Below are 23,959 nucleotides of genomic sequence, written 5' to 3' on the forward strand. Positions count from 1 at the left end.
GAAGGTGTCGTGTTCAAGTATAAGGACAAAAGGGAGAAAATTGACTCGGTTTTTAAAGCGGAAGAATGGTTGAAGCAGTTTCATGGATCGAAAAGGGAAGAACAGCCAGACGGAGGGGGCCAAGCAGACACTCTGGAAGAGATGGACGGAGACCCAGGAGGAGCAGAAGGTGGCACGGCCAGAGATGCATATGATTTGCGGCTAAGGGGACCCAAGTAACTCTTTGGAAGTTAAAGACCCGCAACTGAAGAAGAAGATGAAAGAGACTTTGTGCACATCAAAAAAAGAAAATAGACAATTACTAAAACGGACTCACTAACTCTTGAATTCATTGACTTAAACGAAAAGTTATTATTTTTATGACTAACTGAATACTAACTGTTAATGACCTTCCTTTCTTGGGTTTTTAGTCATAGTGTGGGCTTTTTTATTTGCTGTCTTGTACCCCAGGGTTTTTTTTATTTTTTTCCCCCTTCCCATTTCTATTTTCTGTAGTTTTGTAGGTGTAACAAAAAATAAATAAAGCTACCCTGTCTTCAGGGGATTTAAAAAAAAAAAAAGAATTGTCCTTAAATTCCAGAAACTAAGACTGCAGTCCTGTGCAGAATTATATTGAGATAAGCCCAAATTAACTCGCTAAGATTTACTTCTGGTTTGCTCGGACATTGTTTCTGCTGTATAGGACAAGCTATATAAAGGCAAGAATTTTTTTCCTGGAGTTTACAGTAGGATGGCCAACTCCAGATTGGGAAATTCCTAGAAATGTGGAATTATAACTTGGGGAGGGCAGGATTTGAGGAGGGATCCATAGCGTCCCCCCTCCAAAGCAGCCATTTTCTCCAGGGAGACAAATCTCTATAGTCTGGAGAGCAGTTGTAATTCTGGGAGGTCTCCAGGCCCTACCTGGACATTGGCAACCCTTTCTTACAGTGCCCTTCTATGCAGAATTATACCATTCCAAGCCCACTGATGTCAGTTTAGGGTTGGTCTGTTAAATGTTGTCCCATGTGCTCACTGCCCAGGCACTCACCCCCACCGGCTTGGGGAAGGGCTGAAATTCTTATTTGTATTTAAAAGGAATGTGACGTAATAATTGATGCTACTTTGGGAGGTTGTAAGAAACTCATATCAGGCAATGCAGGCAGACGGTCTTTTGTTTGATTTAGACTTATGCCTTATCAGCTGGGTTTTTTTTCTCTCTCTCTATAGGGCTGGACCAAATTTTATGAATTTTCTTTATCTGATCTTCGTGCAGGGTATGACATTATTGACAAACTCTTTGATGGTGAGTCATCATGTCCTCAAGGAACCTTGATTTCATAGTCTGACTTTGCTTTTCTGGAATCATAAATCATTTCACCTTGGCATACTTGCACTTAACAAACAATGAAGAGTGACAGGTTCCATCCAAACTAGAAGCACAAGCACCATCTATCCAAGAAATCATATATTGGCCACATTTTTAAAAAGATCCTTCCTCAGATTATATTTAAGATCATTTATTAAAATGTCTGTGAATATATTTGTTAACAATTCATGAAAAATCTATAGATAACATTTTTATAAAACAATATTACTGTTCGTTATTAAAATCTATATCTGTGCTAATAAAAGCATTTCACAAACTACAGTTATAACAACCAATTATAGATTCATAAATTGGACCTTATCCCAGAAAGATGTACATTAGAAGAGGCATTAATTATTGAAAACCTTTATGTTTAACAGTTCACAATTTATAGTTCTGTTTCAGTGTAGCAAATTTCATTATTTTACCTAAATATATAAAGTCAACTTGTCTTTACTTGGATGGCTCTGAAGTGCATCTGAAATAATGGAAAACTATAGAGGGAGGACGTTCCATGTCTGTTGAATTCCTCTTAGCATTCCCTTGTCAGTCATGTTTGTGTGACACATTGAGGCTACTGTTTGGGCATAAAGGGCACAGTATCTGATGCACCTAAAGTCAAAGCAGTTAAGCCTCCACTAGGATCTATAATGGAGGTAATGTCACAGTTAAATCAGAATATTGGGTCCTTCCACTACATACCAGGAGACTATATTTCCTACTGTGTTAAAGATTATTTTAATGATGAAATGTAATAATCTGCAACCTAGTCATTGTGCCATGTTTTACTAGTTTCATATTTAATAATTTTCAGGTCCCAAAGACTTTCAGTGGGAATTCGTGCATGGTTTATTGGAAAATGCTATATATGGAGGTCGTATAGATAATTACTTTGATATGCGGGTTCTTCGATCCTACCTGGAACAGTTTTTTAATTCTAGAGTCATTGCTGACTCAAATTTCCGGACCAAGAAGATGAGCAGATTTCCATATTCCATCTCTCTACCTAACTCCTGCAATATATCGGTGAGGCTGTCTCCCTTCTTATCAGGCATTCAAGCCAAAATTAATTTTCTTTTGCTTTATTAAATTGGTAGGTGATCATGCCTCTCGTTCCCTAATTGAAAACCACCTTTGGTGCTGCTGAAGTAATGTTTTGCTATCCCTGCTGTCTTGGTCAAAGTTTCTCCCTTGATCAGGGCTGAGAGACACTCAGAAGCCAGTCTTCTAGCTACTCTATTAATAAGTCCATCAAGCCTTCAGGTACAGCAGTGGAGATTCAGTCTTCAGTTGGGCTCATGGTTCTTTGGATCAGCAAGCTGTCATATCTAATCTAAATAACAACTACAAGAAACTTTTCCTTAGGAATGCCATTGTATTTTTCCACCAACAACTCCCTACCATTTTTACTTATAACATATTATGCAGCTTCACCCTTAGCACGTTGACTCAAAACTAGGTATCATTGAATTCAGCAAGGCCTACTCCCAAGTAAGTGTGCATAGAATTGCAGCCTGGCTGTGGTGTTATTAGTTATCTTATCATTAAGGCTTCTAATTATTTTCCTAGCTTCAAATTATTTTCCAGTTTAAAGATAAAAGGTTATTTTGGTTCAAGGTCACTTGAGATTTATTAAACGTCGCCATTTCTAAGAGCATATTTAAAATTATTCCTTTATTGGTGTCTTTAGAATTCAGTGTGCTAAGACTGCGCTAATTAAAAGATTTCTATCTAGATCTGAAATCTAGTTTGAAAGTTCCATGTCTTTACCCTCCTTTCACTGAATTGTAATTGCTCGGGGATTTTTGAAATATATTTTGTATTAATCTTCCTTTCTGCATAGGATTACCGTCAAGTTATCGAAAGCCTTCCAGAAGATGATAAACCTGATTTCTTTGGCCTGCCCGCCAACATTGCACGCTCATCTCAACGAATGATTAGTTCCCTAGTAAGTTTTGATTTTTGTTTCTTTGTGCTGATTGTTATTAGAATGAGAATAGTCACTTGCCAAAGAAGCTACATCTATTTACTAACATTAATTTTACTTAAAAAAAACAAAAACAAATAATAATCTTCCAAATTTGATTGTACAGATGAGAACTGTCAATCTGAAGGGTTGCCGTTTGTTCCTTTACAGGTAGAGAAAGAGAAAAAAATCATTGGGACAGGGTAACAGGTGGAAGATGGTGAAGTTCAGACAAAGGAATTGTGGAAGGACTTTGTTCCGCCTGTATTGTCTAGGTTGTGCTGCTGCTATACCTGTGAGAGAGGCTTAATTGCTTCTGTCTTAACGAGGTCTGCAAACTTCAAAAGAGATATCTCCACCACCTATAAGAGAAATATGTCTCTGAGCGTAGGGTCGTGGAAACTCACTTTGCTATAGACTTGGAAAGGTTTGGGTTTTTTTAATGTGATGAAGAGGTTTGTATTGACAAATTCCCAGTTTACAAAGGCTGATGCTACAGTTAGTTCACAAAAAGTTCAGTTATCCCGCTAAATATTGCCAGGACATTATGTCAGGCTCCATGGAGATAAAAATGTTTCTCTGTTGAACTGCCCATGATTTCATTGATTTATTGGATAGTGAAGGAGGCACAGTTTTTGTTGATAGATCAATTTACTAGGATATTATTGGTAGCTATCATGGGGAGTGGAAGGGTGAAGAACTGTTTTAGAGTTTATGAAAGATTTACTTATTAGGGCTTGGTTTATAAGCTCAGATACCCGTCCCCAATTATCTGGCTTCTCATAAAAGTTAAATAGTATCATAGATCAAGCAACTTCATATCTAAAATTAAAATGCAAAACTTTAATAAAATCAGTATACCAGTTCTCATATGAGTTATGTTTAATCAACAGACAAATAAAACAGAGGTAATACCAACTGAGGCAGAGCCATGACAAAAGACTTAATATACAAAGAAATCAATCTTTGTTTATTATAATGCTTGACTCCAATGAGAAAAGCCAACTCCAAGACATACTTTCTAAATCTAGACCTTAAATGTGCCAAGCAACTTTATCCCAAACCAAAATGCCCATCACACAGGAATAACTTCAACTCACTATTCATGATAGTTAATTAATACATAGTAATTGTGAACTGAGTGATGTTTCAGATATGAATCTTCAAAGTATGTCCTTCTGCAATGACTGGACTTCAGTATTCAATGAGTGAATGTCCTTCTAAGAAGAAGAGAGGAGATTGGATTTATACCCCACCCTTCACTCGGAGTCTCAGAGCAGCTTACAAACTCCTTCCCCTTCCCCTCCCCACAACAGACATCAGGAGGAATTAGTACACCCCTTCTGTCAAGTCAAAGATTTGATGAGTGCTCCCCCCTTCTAGTGGCTTAGTCCTGCCTCCCTGAGGGCCATGCTTCAAGGGGAGGGCAAGATGGCAGCCCTGGGGGCGTGGCGACCATGTGTCGGCTTTCCCCCAAGGGTGTAGCACTTGGCCGTGGGTTGGGGGATGGGAAAATGGAGTCCCTGGGTGTTTTGAATCTTTCTTGGTGCAAAGGGGGCTTTTGTGATTGTGTTTTGTGACTGGGGAATGCTTTGAAATGGCAGGGGGGCTGGGACATGTGTGAAATAGAGTGCTGGCTTTTTGCCGTGAATGTGTATTTGTGCCCATGCTTGTACTAACGTTGGTTACTGCAGACTGCCCCTCCAGGGTCTTTTGGACGAATCCTGGGGAGCCCCCACCCAGACAGAGCCTGGGGGCCGACCCCCACCCCTTGCATGCTCCCCACCTTCCTCTGTAAGCCCCAGGCAGATCCTGGAGTCCCCCCTCCCTCCCCTTGCAAGCCTCACAGAGAGCAAAAGGAAAAAAGTGTGCTTTTAAAAAGTTCTACTCTTTACAGCCTTGCCCCCAGAGTCTTTCCCGCTTATATACATTTGAATCCGATTGGACGCAGTAGTCCTGAACTTCAATCCCTGTTCAAGACGAAGCTTAACATTGCTTCCCTATGAGATGATTCACAATCATCTTAATGCATTCTAGGCAGCATAGAATACATTACAGGCAGAGAGAGAGAGAGGCAAGTAAGCAGAGAAAGCAGCCCCCTTTAGCAGAGAGGGAATGCTTCCCCCCTTAACCCACCCACACACAGAGAGAGAGAATGCCAGCACACAGATCCCCCCTTTAAAAACAAGAGTTTTTTAAAAAGCAGTTTGCAAACAGCCTTTTTAAAAAAGGACAGGAAGCAAGAGTTTAAAAGCTACTTACCAAGAAAACAGGGAGAACAGAATGCCAGTCCCCCCAAACTCCCCTCCCCACCTTCCATCCTTTTTTAAAAGGAATAAAGAGTACAAAGCAAACTTTCCTCCAGGCCAGCTGTGTATTTGAGAGAGACTGTCTGAATTCCGGAGCAGAGTGAGCCTGCGCAGTGCCTGCTGGGAGGAGAGAGGGAGGGCCACACACTCATTCAGCCATTCGCAGACTGTCAGTTCAAAGGCGACCAGTGAATGCTCTCGCTTTTTCAACCCGGGGAAATTTCACCGGCTGTCATTTCACTGATAGGCAGGCTCCTCAACAGAGAGAGACGTGCTTCACCTGGAAACTCCAGCCCTAGCATGGAGAAACTCCAGGCGTGGCCTGGAAGATCCGAATTCACCCCTTTCCTTTGCAGGAAAACGTTCTTTGCCAGGAGTCTCTCAAAGGAGCACACACACACACATACACGTTTAGGGACAGGGAAATCTGAAGGAAATAAGGGGTGGAGGGGTTGTCTTTAAAATGGGATGTCTTTAAAATGCCATGGAATGACCCAAGCTGTTTGCAGTGAGGATGTACAAGGTGAGTAGCTGTGCTAGTTTTTTTAAGGTGCTGCTGGACTCTTTCATGCAATCTAAAAGGAGTGTTCAGTAAAAATGAAATGTTCAGTATGAGTGTTCAGTATAAAAATAAATTCAAAAACCCTTTGTGTGTGCAGAAAAATTCAAACCTGAGACTAGAAGGGGGGTGGGTGGAGGTTGGAGCAGAGCGAGACAACTGGTGTTACAGATAAGCACACAGATGGAAAGTGAGGTCTGAGTTCTATGGTTTTACTGTTTTAAACAGTGGTTTATTAAAATAGGCACCATGGTAGCAAAGCTGTTTTAAACTTGCTGTTCAATTCATAAGTAGTTTATAACATGTTTTTCAAACCTTGGGATTCTTAATAACTTAGCGTCTCTAGCCAGACCCAGGCTGGGGTGAGCAGTCTCTGGAGGGCACAGATAAGAATACCAGGCGGAGTATTCCAGCTGCACCATTGTTAAAATAGCCAGCCACCCTGACATTTAAAAGTTTCATGGCTGGAAAGGTTTTCAGATATACTGCCACTGGCTGAGGATGGTAGCATCTTGTCTCTAGTGCACAGACCTGTGAAAACAAGTGTAATCACCTAGGTATCACACACTGTACAGTCTGTAGCTGATGGACTATGTTTTGAACTTAGATACAGGTCGATAGCCATGTTCGTCTGAACTGTTTTGAACTGGTGATTTTACTTTTCAGTTTTACTTTTTAAGTACACCTTTAATCAGATTGTAAAATCTGTGAAGGACAGTATTTCGCACAGTAACCTTAGTCAGTTTATAACAGGGGAGGGGGAACAGTATTCCCGGGGAGGTATTTGGTATGAGTACTAGGGTTATGTATCCCTGTGTTACGCCAATCGCTTTATTTACAGCAGATGGCTAACTAAATTTAACGTGAGTCCTTGCCAAAGTTTACGGAGGTTCTGCCAGCCCTAGAGAGTACCAGTGATGGAGACGAGACTGGTGTCTTTTTACTGAGCAATATCGAAATCACATACACACAAAATCAGTCTCAAATTCGCATAAAATCAAGTTTCTCCTTTAGAGTTACAGAAAGATATCAAGATAGTTTCTCATTTACTTGTAGGTAGGTATCAGTTTATACTTGCCTGTTCCTGAAGTCTTGTCTGATGCAATGTAAGATAGGGGAAGAAAGTAATACCTAGGGATGTTAACTAAATCACACTTGCTAGAACCAGCCAGCAAAGTATGGACCTCTTTGGCTGCAGTCCAAGAGATCTAGGATGGTCAAAAGGGTTGTTTGATAGAGAGTTGGACTTTAGGGGTAGAAAAGAAGACAGAGGACCCTGAGCCTTCGGAGCCGCCCTGAGCCTTCGGGAAAGGGCGGGATATAAATGCATAAATAAATAAATAAAGAAGGGATGTGGCTAGCAAAGACCCAACGTTTGGTCTTTACTTTTATAGTTGAATCTTCAGGTGGGTGGCACCTTGCCAAACTGTAATCCCACCTACTTACAAGTCCATCCCATAACCTCCCTCATTGGTGCACATAGAAAGGGGCAGGTATTCTATGGGTTGGGCAATATTTGAAACTCTACACTCTATCTATTTCTCAACACCTGATTTGATTTCTGGAATGCCGGAGGATATGGAACTATTTTCTATCTAGTTTCATTTAAACTAGTTCAAGCTAGCATGTATCTTTGCTACTGCAAATACTTGAGTGACTCTGCAAATATTTCAATAAGTCTTTCAGATTGGACTTGTTAAATGGTCAGGAATTCCTGAGGTTGTTTTTGGCCTGCTCTCTGTAACCTGAGTGGAGTAACTCAGTCCCATGGTGCTAATGTAGTAGAAGTAGAGAAGTCACATGGGAGATAGTACATCACTATGGGAGCACCATACCACTCTTTGCGTATTGCCAGTTCTGGTGTGGTAACATCCCTCAAGAACTGCTCCTCCTGTATTACATTACATTACATTTCCAATTTCTATACTGCCCATGACCCCTAATGGGTCTCAGAGCGGTTTACACTGTACTACTTTCGTAGTTTGTTTACCTAGCTAGGGCCACAGATTCACGGGGAGGGGATTACCTAGCAGCACCCTGCGGCGTATTACCTCCTCATCGGCAGGCTTCGGGCGTTGTTCCTGGCGTCCGGGAGGCTGGCGACCAACTCAGCAGGCTCTGCTGGCTTCTTCCTCCGGCATGCACTGCTTCGACTGCAGCTTCCGGCTTTACGTCCCTTTGGGCTCCTGCTGTGCTGCGTCGTTTCGCAGTTGCGTCGCCCCGACTCCGCCTCCATCCGATCTGGTCGTCGCCTGGATCGCCTGGTTCCGTCACCATTGAGATTGGACTTGTTAAATGGTCAGGAATTGTTTTTGGCCTGCTCTCTGTTACCTGAGTGGAGTAACTCAGTTCCATGGTGGTAATGTAGTAGAAGTAGAGAAGTCACATGGGAGGTGGTACATCACTATGGGAGCACCATACCCCTCTTTGCGTATTGGCAGTTCTGGTGTGGTAACATCCCTCAAGAACTGCTCCTCCTATATGATTTTTTCTGGTCACAGTACTTGTACTGCATAACTTCCTTTACTGAAGTAGTGTGGGATCAGTCTACTGAGTTCAGATTACACAACTCTGAGGCCTCAAGAGTTTTGTGATTCCAGTGATTTATCTTGCATGGAACAGCCATATGCTTTTGTTTATGAACACTATTAGTTTTTAATATGATGATACATAACAGTGTAGTACTGCCTGCGCCACCGCTCCCTGTATGTTTTCTCTGGTCACAATACTTGTACTGCATAACTTCCTTTACTGAAGTAGTGTGGGATCAGTCTACTGACTTCAGATTACATATGTTTTTGTTTATGAACACTATTAATTTTTAATATGATGATACATAACAGTGTATGACAACATATAATATTAACTAACACAATCTATGTAAGTCTGCCATTAAAGACAACCTTGAAGTTTTAGTTGGTTTTAAAAAATGGCAGCCTAACTTTTCATTGTCTGGCGAAGGGAGCTTTGACTCTTGAAAACTCATACCCTGAAAGTCTTGTTGGTCTGATGCTACTGGACTCAAAGCTAGCTATAACCATTCATTGCATCTTTATGAAATGAGTATGTTATGCCAATATTGTTTCAGCTACATTGTCTCCCACTATATATAACCTCTCTCCTTGACATTTCATGGCTGGCTCCATCTCCTGTGGCAGCCATTTTGTGATTGTGCCCGTTGCTCTGTGTCAGAATTCCAAAGGTGCCCGCACACTCAAAAAGATTGGGGACCCTTTCCTTAATGGCTTGTGCCCAAAGTATCTGAAGGTTTGCCTCCACCCTTGCCTTCCCACCTGTGACCTGAGATCAGATGAGGGGGCTCCTCTGTGGGAAGCTGCGTTGTTACAAATACATCTGGTGGGAAGCTCTACAAGGGTCTTCTCAGCAGCAGCCCCAAACTTTGGAACTCTCTTTTCTTCACTTATTGGAGGCCTCCAGGAGAAGTCTGAAAATGAATTTATTACATAAGACCTTTGAGGAAGGTGGAGAGTTTATCCCTGGGCTTTACCTGTACCAGTTTTATGATTTGTTGATTCTGAAAGTATCTGTTTTACTGGTTTGTGTTGTTAGAGTGTATTGTGCTTTATGCTGTTTTTATATTTGTGGGGCAATTCCAGCAGGCATTACATCCAGAAAGGCAGCATACACATCAACTAAATAAATAAGCCTCCCCAAAGAGTTACAAAATTATGCAAAGCATAAGTAAAATCGTTGAAGAAATTTTGGATTATATACTTCCAGCCATACGGTTACTTGGATACTTTAAACTAGCAAAAGGGGACAACAGGGAACTAATTAACTGTGGATTTCATTAGCTCTAGGATTAAAATTCCTTAAAGATCTAACAATAATGAATCACTGGCTGAATTAGGAGAATTTGGCAAATGTTAAATATGATGAAATTAAGATGACTGGATAAATATGAGACATACAGAAAGGAGATGAAAATATTTTTTGTTTACTATAAGCAAAATGCATGCTGTTTACAAATATTTCAAATATCTTGGAGCTAAGTTACTTAATGAACGGTTGCCTATTAATCATAGTAATTAATATTTTTCATGAAGGGAGCTACAGTGATCACCTTTGGTATGCTCTGTCAGCCCATTTAGCAGGTTGCAGTTTTTAATCTCTGAATTATTATGAGTCGTGCTGACTGCTGCTTTCCTGACGTAACACATGGATCACCTTTCCAAGATATACCAGAGGCTGTAAATAAAAGCCCTCCTTTTACCAGGGTTTTTTAGTCCTGGCCCTGGCTTCCTCTTAGACTCTGATTACATACTTCTACATGTAAGCAGATCAGAGGCTGACAGAGTTAAGGGACTGTTATTAAATTTGCTGATTTATAAACATTGGATTCTAGGCTTAAAAAAAAAAAATGTGAAGAGGAAAGACCCTGAATATCCTGGACATTGTTGCTCTGTACTGACTCTCTCATCATGCGTGATATTCACCTAATTGTATTTCTAGCTGTCTGGATAGAATTTGTGTACGTTTTCCATGTGGGAAGCCAGTGCTGGAGCAGCACAAGTCTTCCTTTGATGCAAAAGGTAAAGATGTGCTGCAGCACAGTGCAGCATACTGCAGAGTCATGGGATCCCTTCTGAAACTTTACTGCATCACGAACGCTGTTATGAACGGAAAGCTGTAGTCGCTAGAAAGGAAAGCAAGCTTCAGAGCACATGTTTCACAGAATATTTTGTCCAACTAATATTAGTGACATTCTTCAGATGTATCCATTTAATATTGCCTAGCTTTTGAGGACAAGAGCTTAGTCCAAATTGTTTATGGCCCCAAACAATGTGTAAATTCTTTAAAGTTAAGAATCAGTTCCCTAGAGTTGCTGCGTGTATACTCTGGTGCTATGCTGAACAGAAGTATGCCTACCTTCTATAAAGGCCTTGACCACACAAGGCTATATTTCTCAGTTGGTTGAGACTACAGAAGCTAACAGAATGAAACAGTATAGCCAGATAGTAATTTGCTAGTAGATTGTATAAACAGTATGTTACACTAATGCTTGAGTACTGACTGTCTGCAGAGATGTTGACACCTGTTGACCGTGAAAGCACTAAGAAAGTATTTAAAGATAGAATCTGTGGTATATATCCTGTTTATATCAGTGAACCATTCAGATTCTTTGTTTGGATCTAAATGATGCCATCTGTTCAAATTGAATCATATGCAGCAAAAGATACTTTCAAGGACTGATGTTCCCTTTATTGATGAAAGCTGTCACAAGATTGCTCTTCCAAGCAGTTCCTTCATCACATTTCTGTGGCAGTCAGCACTTACATGTATGATGCCCATATTCAATAGATGACATTGTTCATTATGTCATTTATAGTCTACTACATGTGAACCCTAGAGAACTATTCATTTATCAGGCTGTATGTCATATATAAAGCTATGTAACTTCACTTGGCATTCAGTTCAATTCAATTTATTTCTACAGTCCTTAGACCAGTCATACAAAAAGAAGTACACTTTTACTTGGCATTGTTTGCAGTAGCCCTTGAAAAATACAGGGGATTTTTGTACTATGTTACGAAGATCCCTTACAATAAATCAAGAAGTTCACTGTTCCCCTTTGATGTACTGTTAGATCTCCTGACTGTGGTTTGGATGATATTCTCATGTTCATCCTCCTAAATGTGTAGTGAATGTGAGACTGTGTTGTGTTTCTCCCTGCATTCCTTTCCCATGTCCAGGGCCACAGGACATGTGTGAATGTAATGTTTCATTAGAAGATACGTATATAAAACACAATGCATATGATCCCAGATGCTTCTTCTTATCTGTTTATGCTGTTCAGATCTACACATACTGGATTTAATGCACATGTGCCTTATTCAAAAGTTACATCTACATGTCAGTTTCCTGTAGCCTTTGAGGTTGAACAGCCATGCTATGTGAGCAGGGAGGGAAGTCATGGTTTTGATTCCTCACCATGCTTTCAAAGCCAGGGACTCCAACATGGTGCTCATGGGCGCCAAAGCACCTACAACTTTCCTGGAGCATACCAAGTGTTTTTAGAAAGTGGGCAGGGCCAACCGGGGCTTCTGCCCAGCAAGGCTTCTGAGAGACCACTGGAGATTTGATTGGCTGTGCAGATTTTTGAAAATGTTGCCTTAGCAGCAGTTGCCGAAAGGATTTTCACTGTGTATCTGAGTGTAAGCTGCGGTAGCCATTTTGTGGCTGATTCCACCTCCTGTGGCAGCCATTCCGTGGCTGTGCCCACCATGCTATGTCAGAATTCCAAAGGCACCCAGAGGCTCATAGAGGGTATCATCCAAACGGAGCCTATGGCTTTGAGCATTTTATAACTGCAGCAGTATAAATGGATGTGCTCATCCATATGTCCCTCATCGTCTGTTTTTTTTAAAAGCCTCCCCCCCCCCTTTTTTTTTATAGCAACCTATGGTTATCTACAAATAAAAATTGACTGACTGGCTATATTACTAATAAAATGTAGTGCATGCCCTTTTCAAAGGAACAAATGGCACATAGTTTTGAAATTTGATTATATTCATATTCACAGCTGGCAGAATGAACAGATTTCCCTGGGACACAGAGGTTCACTCTCAGTTTGCTTAAGTTAAAATTGCATAAGCTAGCATGTCTGCTGTGATTTGTATTCAAGCTTTTAAGACCTAATTCCCTTGAAAAATATGCTGATGCAGTTCCTTGACATTGTATAAAGCCTGCACATTTTACTTCTGATACTTAGTAAAAATCTCATCTTGCAAATCACCACTATAAATTATAATTTGTACATGTACAAGACTAGAATGCATATTTTAGAATCGTACCAAAACAATCTATGCCCTCATAATGTTCAGTGCCCTTATAATGTGAATGGTATTATTATAGTTGGGAATCTTTATCACTACCTCATGCTAACAGACCTTTGGTCTGGTTGCATATTGCTTGACTAAGTAAGTAAATAAATGATTTAAAATGCCAAAAAAAGATTAAGTGAAAGTAGTGATGGATGCTATGCCACTTAGTTTTCTATACAGGAATCCAAAGTACTTATTTCTTTGCAGTTTTTTTTTAATACAGAAGAACTTTATCTCCATTTTTAAAAAAAGATTTGGAAAGGTGAATTTCAAAAACACAAGTCAAGCACGCAGATACTTAGCTTTGTATGTATGTGACATCAAGTCACAACTGACTTATGATGACCCCAGCAAGGGCTTTCAAGGCAAGTGAGAAGCAGAAGTGGTTTGCCATGGCCTTCCTCTAGAGTCTTCCTTGGTGGTCTCCCTTGCAAGTACAGACCCCGCTTAGCTTCTGAGATCAAGCTGTACCATACCATTCCACATCTCACCTAGCTATATACATACATTAAATTTATCTGTGTGTCAAAATATTGACAATTCCTTCTCTCACATGCCAAAGACAGAGGGAGAAAAATGTTAAGGTGGCAATCCTGAGCACACTTTCCAATTCCCACAGAAAGTAGAGTCATTGGCATCTCTTATGTTCTTAAGGTGGCAATCCTGAGCATACTTTCCAATTCCCACAGAAAGTAAAATACTTCCAAGTAAACATGCTGCAAATTGTGGGCCTGATCCACTCCATCCCTTTTGCTCAGGCAGCTGTCCTGACCACTGTGGCTCTCCATGCATAGTAAGGGTGCTGTGGAGGAGAAAGGGGCAGCAAGAAAAAAGTTCTCCCATGCTCAAGCAAAGAGGGTACAGAAGGCAACTGCATTTTGATCTGCTTTTTTCAACAGCATATATTACTTCCCTTAGGGACATTACAATATTGATTGTTTTATTCTCAATCCATTTCCTAATAATCCCTAACATAGAGTTTGCCTTTTTCCACCACTGCAGCACACTGGGCTGACACTTTCATTCAGCCATCCGCGACAACCCCAAGATCTTTTTCCCTCACAGTCTTAGCAAGTTCAGACCCCATTAACCTATCCTTGAAGTTGGGCTTTTTTTGCCCCAATATGCATCACCTTATACTTACCAACATTGAACTTCATTTGCCACATTGTCACCCACTCACCCAGTTTGTGAAGGTCCTCTTGGAGCTCTTCGCAGATAGAGGAGGCAGAGAAAGAAGTACTTTTCTCCCTTTCTCACAGTACAAGAACTCTTTTGCACTCAATGAAATTGATGAGCAGTAGGTTTAAAACAGATAAAAGGAAGTACTTCTTCACCTAAAGAGTAGTTAACAAGTGAAATTCACTGCCACAGCAAGTGGTGGTGGCAACAAGTACAGGCAGCTTCAAGAGGGGATTGGATAAACATATGGAGCAGAGGTCCATTGGTGGCCAGTAGCTACAAGGTATAGAGGGAACACTGTGTCTTGGACAGTGGTGCTCTGTTGCTTGGGGTGCAACAGTGGGAGGCAGGCCTGTAGCCAGGATTTTGTGGCTTGTGGGGGAATTCTTTTTCTGGTGGTTCTGCCATTATTTGCCATAATGAAGGGTGGTGGTGCACACCCCTCTCCCTCCCCTCCTGCAAGGTTTAAAGGGCCCTCCAGCTGATCAGCAGGGCACATGCTTCCTGTGGATCAGCTGAAGGGCCCTTTAAATCCTGCAAGAGGGAGAGGGCATGTGCCCTTCTTCTCAAAAGCATTTAAAAGATCCCTTTAAATGCTTTTGGAAAGAAGGGGGGCCTTTAAGAAGCCAGGGGCTTTAAGGAAGGGGGCAGAGCCTCCAATAACCCCGCTGTAGCTACAGCCCAGATGGGAGGGCTTTTGAAGTTCTGGCCCCACTGATGGAGCTGATGGCATCTAGGTTTTGGCCACTGTGTGACACAAGAGTGTTGGACTGGATGAGCCATTGGCCTGATCCAACATAGCTTCTCTTATGTTTTTAGCCTTGGTTTTCACCATCCTGAATAATTTTGTGTCATCTGCAAATGTGGCCACTAGACTAGTGACCCCTAGTTCCAGATCACTGATGAATAAATTAAATAGTACCAGCTCCAATACTGATCCTTGTGGGACCCCACTGCTTACTTCCCTCCATTGTGAGAATCGTCCATTGAATCTCACTTTTTGCTTCTTGTCATTTAACCAGTTCTTAATCCATAAGAGAACCTGTCCTCTTATCCCATGAGTGCTACGTTTACTCAGGAGAATGCATATAAACCTTGGCTGATGAGCCAATCCACAGAAAGGGCTGGTAGAAGGATAAGACATTTTACCTTATACCCAGTTGTTGTTTTTCCCTTTGTATGTACCATTCAAATAATTCTTCAGATAAAATCCTGGAGGAGCAGTAAGTATGGGATTGGTTCCATTTTACATACATTCAGTAGTAAATCACATGGGCTTGAAGACCGCATTCCCACAGTACTAGTGGGAAGCCGCCATTGCCCCAGGCACACATTACCTTTGGGCTCCCCTCACACCATCCATACCCAGCCCAAACTTCAAGCAGGTCATATGACTCGTTAGCATGAATCGTTTCGTATGTGCTTAAAGGGACAAGTGTGGGGCTTCTGGCACTGATCCCTTGTTATCCTTTCCTCTTATGTCACCACCACTACCTCTGTCAGATTTTGGATTTTAAGCATCTTGAATTGGGATCTGCTCTTTTTTGTTTGTTACCTTGAAGGCCATCGTCGATAGGACTGTAAAAATCATTACACATTACTATAGATGAGCCCTTTAGTGATAATATAGCAATGAAGCTACTGCACCTAAAGTTGGGGAGGTAGGGGAGGTAATGAGTAATATATAGCCTTATTTCTGCAGGAAAGCAAACCACAATGTTATTGGGTGATTAGAGAGTTGAAATTGAGATGCTGGGTTCAGGTCCCCATTTAGCCATAATGCTTCCTGATTTACCTTGAACCAGTTATTCATGCTAACTTATAGGATAGTTGCATTGATTGAAAAGGATAAACTTAATGTTCTGACCATCCAGGGAGGGTCTGTGGTTGAGATACCAATACAGTAAATAAATTTCCCCACTATGCACACTGTACTCTCCAGTATTGCTCAGGGATTTATACCTCGCCCTTCACTCGAGTCTCAGAGCGGTTTACAATCTCCTTCCCTTCCCCTCCCACAACAGACACCCTGTGAGGTAGGTGGAGCTGAGAGAGCTCTGAGAAAACAACTCTTGAGAGAACAGCCCTGAGAGAACCGTGACTGACCCTGAGGTCACCCAGCTGGCTGCATGTGGAGGAGTGGGGAATCAAACCCGGTTCTCCAGATTAGAGTCTGCCACTCCTAACCACTACAGCACACTGGCCTTGCTAAGTGGTATCCATGGGGGGGGAGAGCTGCTAGTTCACTGAATATGCCACTTACCAAAGCTTAGCAGGAGGACAGCAGAATCAAGCAGGTGGCTGCGATAGGTTGGGACCCACAGACTGCTCCACCGCCACCCATTCAGCTCTGCTGCTGAAGGCCAGGCTGATCTCCCTGGCAGCAGTGAGAAGACAATAGCATCAGGTGGGCAGTGGCCATGCCCAAGACCTGGCTATGACCCGCAGCCCTCTCCACTACCTTTCGCTCATCATTTCTGTCCTCTTGCTGCTGCCAGCCTGGATCTGCAATCCTGAGTGTGCAGTGGTGGAGTAGGCCGTAGATCCTGGGCATTAAGAAGAAGAAGAGGAGAAGAGATTGGATTTACACCCCGCCCTTCACTTGGAGTCTCAGAGTGGCTTAAAAATCCCTTCCCCTTCCCCTCCCCACAGCAGACACCCTGTGAGGTAGCTGGGGCTGAGAGAGCTCTGCCAGAAACTGCTCTTTTTCAAGGACAGCTTTGACAGAACTATGGCTTGCCCAAGGTCATCCAGTAGCTGCAAGTGGAGGAGTGGGGAATCAAACCCGGTTCTGCTTAGTTATTTATTACATTTGTTTAAACATTTCTATCCCTTTATCTTTTCAGACTCAAAGCAGTTAAAAAAGCTTTTAGCTTTTTCAAGCTATTTTTAAGGTAGTTGGAGAGTGCAGCCGTGTTGGTCTGCAGTAGAACAGCCAGGGTCGAGTCCAGCAGCACCTCAGAGAACCAACAAGATCATTAGGATACAAGTTTTCGAGAGTCAAAGCTCCCTTTGTCAAGTCCAGCCCCTGAACCCAACCATCCAGTCAGCTATCAGCAGGAGGCACTCACATTGCCCAGGGATTTTATCCCTCTGGCCTGAGCCCCCATCAGCAGCCATGCTTTTCGATGCATAGTTTATATTGTGTCCATGACATCTGGAATTATTTAGTTAGTATTAATTCAGGATGGATAACATAATTATAAATAAGGAATTAGTGGGTATTCTTCAAGCTGCCTTTTGAAATGAACATGGAATAGGGCTGCCAAATCCCCCCGGGGGGGCGGATTTCCCCCCGCTTTGGAGGCCCGATTTCCAGGAGAAACCCCACCCCGGCGTGCACGTCACCCGGATGTGTCATCACGTCACATCCGGGTGACGTGCATGCGGCGTGCGCACGGCCGGGACGCCGGCCGGGAGCACCCCGCCGCAGGAATAAACAGGTTTGGCAACCCTAAGATGGAAAGAGAGATAATTTCAAATACAGTTGATAGCAACTGAAGAAATAGTTTTTATTTGGTTACACACACACAGAGAGACACTGAGTTTGAGACAGATATAACACAGTAACTAATTCTAGTAAGTGTAGAAAAGAGCAAGAGTCCAGTAGCACCTTAAAGACTAACAAAATAAGTGGCAGGGTATGAACTTTCACGAGTCACTGCTCACGTCTTCAGATACAGCTAGAATGGGAGACCATCTGTCCATCGGAAGAAGTGAGGAGTGACTCACGAAAGCTCCTGTCCTGCCACATATTTTGTTAGTCTTTAAGGTGCTGCTGGACTGTTGCTCTTCTCTACTGCTGCAGACAGACTAACACGGCTACCCATCTTGATCTAATTCTGGTAGGTGGCAGCAGAGTACTTGCCTTGTTTTCTTAATGATGTGTAGGTACAAAAAGGGTTATTGTGTAGTTTTATATGGTGAAATATTTAAAAATTATAGGTTTTATACTTTAAAAGTTCTGTAAGGGGTTTTTGAAGAAAGTCTCTTCTGGAAGTCTTACAAAATGCAGTGTAATCATTCATCTTTGAATATAATGTTATGGTTGTAGTGTTTGCTTTGTCAGAAGAAAACTGTTGAATAGATATGAGTAAATAAACAGATAGTTCCTCGTTTCAGTTATACTGTGTACTGAATTTCACCGCAAATAAAATAGATTTAATGCTAGGCATGAAATTACATGGCTTGTGAAACGTGAAACATTTTTAAATAGTGTGGTATTTTCCAATTCAGTGTTCTGGATCCTTTCAGTGTTACGTGTCTCGGATAAAACTTTGGTTTACAGAAGTTCTGTTGTGCCTCCTTTCCCTTCCCTCTCTGAAAAATTGCTATAATGTCTCTTTATAGAGCAGCCAGTGACAGTAATTACTCCCATTACAGTTATAACATCATTAACTGATCCCTGGCAGCTGCCTCACAGTTTTGGCATAGTAGAGAACTGCAAGGCCATTAAGACTGGGACAAAATTTTGGGAGCCCTGAGCATCCCAAAGGCATATGGAGCCAAGCAAGTCGTGTAATTTGTTTTTGTATGCGAACCAATGTGGGATGGTAGTTAGAGTATTGGACTCAGATCTGGGAATCACCACTCTGCCATAGAAGCTTGGTGGGTGGCCTAAACTACCTCACAAAGTTGTTGTGAGGAAACAGTGGAGGAAAGGAGAGTGATGTAAACTGCCTTGGGTCTCCATTGGAGAGAGAGGCAGGGATTAAATGAAGTGTAAGTAAATAAATATGATCGTTTCGGTTTGGTCTGCTGGTATGAATCTGTCTGTGGGTTTATGATGGCCTCTCAGTAGCCCTAGGAGACTGAGCCACTCTTACGGGCATCTTGAAAATATTAATAGTGCCACTGGATATGGTGACATAGTTTATGCTTCAGTAATAGTATTAATTGAATGCATGTCCCTGATACTTGGCAATAATACTTTCTTTCTAAGGAACAGGTAGTGATCATTATTCAAACAAGTGCCCATGAGAGCATTCATTTCTTCTCCTGCATGTGGATCTGTTTATCTTTGTAAGCTGATGGAGTCATTTTCAACTATGTGTCAAGGAAAGCCCCGTCAGAATAGGTCTTCCCAGTGTAACTCTCAGTATGTCCACAGAATTACAGCAAAAATTTGTAAATGAGAAACAAGAAGAGAAATTGGAACTCTCAGATCCTGGAATGAAAAAGAGCTGCAGCTCATACTGTTAGCTTCTTTGTGTCATACTTGAGAATTTTCTCTCTGAGCACTGTTGAAACTTTCCTGTTAGTACAGTGATTAGGCTGTAAGATCTTCAGGCTGCTGTCATTTGGATTTGTATAGGAATGCTTCCTTGCCTTGTTTGAGATTTGGGATTCCCAATTAACATATTACAATGTCCTCGTGTCCCCCATGTGTCCTGTTGACAGAGGTGGTCTGGGAGTTCCATGCTTGGAAGTTAATTCGCAAGCATGCACGGGCCTAATTTAGATTGGGTCTGTGGTGCATGGGGAGAGGAGGCTTCCTTCTCCAGGCTGTTTTCCTGAGATTAAATGGCCTCCAGGAGCCACTGTTTTGGCCCATTAGGAACACTTGCATGTACTGATGTCCTACATGTAAATTTCCCCAGTAGAGCAAATAGCATCTCTCCAGGACTGTTCCACGTCAGAAAAATGGCATAGTTGGGCAAGTTCACACCCTCTTTCCTTGCATGCCCTGATCCCAATCCAAATTGGAGCCACATGCTCCTGGGCATTGAGCACAGAACTCCCGGAGTAATCTGGTCAACGGAACCAGGGCAGACACCTGGGGGACATAGGGACTTCATAAATATCCCAGAGTAATTCTCATATTGCAGAACCTAGCTTACAAGGAAGTCATTTTCTCATTGTGAGACATCTTGAATCTCTTTTGCATCACTTGGGGACTTGGGATGGTAACAGCTCAGGAGCTGTAGCTTGCTTGTTTGTTTACTTACTTAAGAGATGTATACCCCACCTTTCCATATTTGAAGTGGCTAAGAAACATTAGTCAATTAATACAGGATCCAATAAAACCATAAGATACATATATACACCACTCATAATTCAAATCACAATGCATTACAATTTAAAACAGTCCAATACACTCTCTTCATTAATTGAACTCTTTCAGTGGCCTCCCATTAAAAATGTCTCATGACCCAAATCATTAATTAAAAGCTAAAGGAAAAAGGAAGGTCTGAACAGCCCTCATGAAAACTCAGGAGAATTTGCTTTCCTTATCTTTTCTGGGAGGCAGTCCCCCCAAAATAGGGGGAGCTACTGAAAAAACCTTGTTCTTTGCCTGCATTTGCTCTCAGTTAATAACAAGGAAGCACTGTCAGAAAAGTTTGTTTATTCCATCTCTGTTGGAGGTTAGCTTACATGGAGAGAAGGTGTCCTTTTAGCTGTGAGGTCCCAGGTTTTGAAAGGCTTTAAATGCAGATATCAGTGCTTTGCACTGAACTGAGAAGTGAAATGGTAGCCAGTGCAGTTACTGTAATATCAGTTTAACTAGGAAAAAGGCCCGTTGTGGAAATAAATACAACGGCCTCTAAAAAGAGGCTCTGGGCGGGTGCCCCGGCCTTGGACACTCAGTGTCAATTTGCTGTGGCGACCTCAGCAGGGTATAATGACGCCTATCTCCCCAATAAGGAGGCAACTAGGATTCCCACACCCCAGCCAACTCGTGAGTCCTTTAGCCCTCCCCAGAACTCTTGACTCTACAAACAAGAATACAGACTCCTTGTGTCCCCACCAAAGCGGTTCCTCCTTTAGTTGGCTGTCATATGGGGGCCACCTCAGCAGTATATAAGGATACAGAGCCCACCATTTTCTCTAGGGGAACTGATCTCTGCCATCTGGAAATCAGTTGTAATTCTGAGTGATCTCCGAGATTGGACACATTTTACCTCAGAACAGCAAACTGTTTAGAATGTTAGAGGCAAAGGCCAATCAAGTTGCATATGCAAATGACCTCTGTGTTCCGAGGCAAAGGCCAATGAGGCTGTATATGCAAATAACCACTGTGTTCTGACTGGCTATGGGGGGGAGAGGAAGAGCAAAATGTTTAGAATGTTGGAGGCAGGACTCGGGCAAAGCAGCCAGTGGATAGGGAGACCCTCTGAGCAAACTGATTTTGGAGCGTGTGGAATGTTCTAGAGAAGTGCCACCACCATTCAGCTTTTATTTATAAGGGAGATGTAGTCACGGTGCCCCTGTACCAGCCAAAAGGTGAGCAGCAGTATTCTATGCCAGGTGGAGCTCCAAGTTGCCACCAGAGGCAGGCTCCGTAATACGTTCCACAGTATTAACCCCCTAGAGGTTACAAATGCATGGAACAGTACGGCAAGGTCAGTCAAGGAGGATTAATAGTGTGATGATACTGTAATGCATTCTGACATGAGGCTGCCTTAGAAAATGGTCTGGAAAAATGCAGTTCGTCCAAAATGCAGCAGCTAGGCTGTTGCTGGGGATTAGTTCCAGGGAGAATATCACTCCCTTGCTGAAAGATCTATAACTGTCTGCCCCTTTTTTTCTGGGCAGAATTCAGAGTACTGGTTCTTTCCTTTTAAAGCCCTAAATGGCTTGGGGCCAGGGTACCTGAAGGAGTGCTTCCTCCCAGGCAGTCTGGCCTTGCAGTTAAGACCTGCCTCCCAGGCCATGGTGTTTGTGCCCCCACCTTCTGAGGCATTTGTACCCCCACCTTCCAAGGCGGATAGTATGTAGAGAGAGATCATTTCTGTTCATGCGCCTTATCTTTGGAAATGCTCTATCAGCATGTCTTTTAGGTGCCATGCCAAAACATTTCATTTTGCCCAGGCTTTTAACTGCGAGTTTTGTTGTTGTTGTTTTAGCAGTTTTATGGTCTGCTTTCAGTCTGAGGTCTGTTTTATGGATATATTCATGCTTTTTAAATGGCTTCTGTTATTTTTATGTTGATAATTTGTGATGTTACAAAGTTTTTACTTGCTTTGGAAAGGTGGTACAAAAACCTAAATTATCATATCTTATGTGCATATCCAATCTGAGATAATTAAAACTGGTAATTGGAGTTGTGAATGGACAAGACAGAGCTTTCTACAAATCTGAAAAATGCCCCAGAATTGCAGAAAAATCTGAAGTCTAAAGAAATGCATGGGGGGGCCGACAACAAAATGCTAAAAGGAGCACCTGTAGTTTTAAGATACAGAAGCCCTCAGCAGTTGTTGTTAGGCAACCACAGCATTCTAGGTTTGATTTTGTTGAATCCTAGACTTGGAAGGGGCCATACAGGCCAACTAGTTCAACCCCCTGCTCAATGCAGGATCAGCCTAAAGCATCCCTGACAAGTGTTTGTCCAGCTGCTGCTTGAAGACTGCCAGCGAGAGGGAACTCACCACCTCCTAGGCAGCTGATTCCACTGCTGAACTACTCTTACTGTTAAAAAAATTCCTAAAATCCAGTTGATACCATTCTGCCCATAATTTTGATCCTGTGACTGAGAGTCATATCCTTGGTTGCCAACAGGAAGACTTCCCTCCCCCCATCCTCCTCTAAGTGACAGCCTTCCTGATGCTTAAAGAGAGCAATCATGTCCCCCCTCAACCTCTTCTTTTCTAGACTGAACATTCCCAAATCCCTCAGTCTTTCATCGAAGGGCTTGGTCTCCAGGCCCCTGGTCATCTCCATCACTCTCTTCTGCACCCATTCCATTCTGTCCATATGCTTTTTGAAGTGAGGCCTCCAGAACTGCGGACATTATTCCAGATGCAGCTTGACCAATGCAGTGTGTAGCGGGACTGTGACCTCTTGTGATTTGGATGTTATGCCTATGTTGATAACATCTGAGGACCTCATTAGCCTTTTTTGGTTTTGCATCACAGTGACTACTCATATTTAACTTTCAGTCTACCTGTAATCCATTGTGTGTGCTTCTCATTTTTATTACCCAGGTGTAAAACTCTACTCGTATCCTTGCTGAATTCACATCCACTCACTTTTCCAGTGTGTTCAGATCTCACTTGAATTCTGTCTCTATCTTCTGGTGTGTTCGCTAATCTTCCCAATTCTGTGTCAGTTGTGAATTTAATGAGTAGTCCTTCCACCCTTTCATCCAGATCATTTATTTAAGAAAATGAAAGGTACTGAGCCCAGAATGGAGCCCTGTGGCACTCCGCTGGATACCTCCCTCCAATTAGATGAAATCGTCAAAAGTCCTTGTCCCAACCCAAGCTAAGAACTTTTGGTGTGCAAAGGGTTGCTGCAAAACAAAGTTACAAAATACCAGAGAGAGACTAAATCTCACCCTAGTCTTGGTAGGTGGCACCAGTCCTTTCAGTCTTTCACAACAGCCCAGGAACGAAACAATAAGTTTTCTGACTTCTCAGGGAATTAACAAGAAAAGTCAGCCCTGCAGAGTGGGACTGCAAACTGAGTGTCCAAGCACAAAACAGCTGGTAGGTGGTCAAAGGCCAAGGCTTCTGAAATAAGGCTTTGAGGTCAATGAAGGCAAAATCCATGACAAGATTAAAAATACAGTTATTTTATTTAAGGGGCAAAAATAGATAAAAGACACGACTGTGAAGGAAAAATAAAACAAATCTAAGCCTATCCAGCATTGCTAATACATAGAGCAAAGTTTCCAAGTTACCCAATGTTGGTTCATCTCAGGCAGTTCCAGCAATCCAAAGATATCCAATGGCATAGCCTTCCCAAGCAAGCAGTGAAGAAGAATGCCATGAGCACAAGCGGAGCTGGGTAACCACTGACATACTTCGG

The 23,959-nt window shown here is 42.2% G+C and overlaps 1 protein-coding gene across 1 annotated transcript in view; it reads left to right on the plus strand.

Moving 5' to 3' along the window:
- LOC107120693 (cytoplasmic dynein 2 heavy chain 1-like) overlaps positions 1-23,959 on the plus strand; it is a gene marked incomplete at its 5' end in the record, with an annotated part of 76,235 nt that overhangs the window by 12,054 nt on the left and 40,222 nt on the right. Inside the window, 3 exons of the mRNA XM_015423464.1 lie at positions 1,210-1,285; positions 2,163-2,374; positions 3,192-3,296. Of these exons, the coding sequence (XP_015278950.1) occupies positions 1,210-1,285; positions 2,163-2,374; positions 3,192-3,296 (393 nt within the window). The remainder of the gene's footprint in view (positions 1-1,209; positions 1,286-2,162; positions 2,375-3,191; positions 3,297-23,959) is intronic.

This window comes from Gekko japonicus, unplaced genomic scaffold, assembly GCF_001447785.1.
Source record: "Gekko japonicus isolate JY-2015 unplaced genomic scaffold, Gekko_japonicus_V1.1 scaffold2258, whole genome shotgun sequence".
NCBI lineage: Eukaryota > Metazoa > Chordata > Lepidosauria > Squamata > Gekkonidae > Gekko > Gekko japonicus.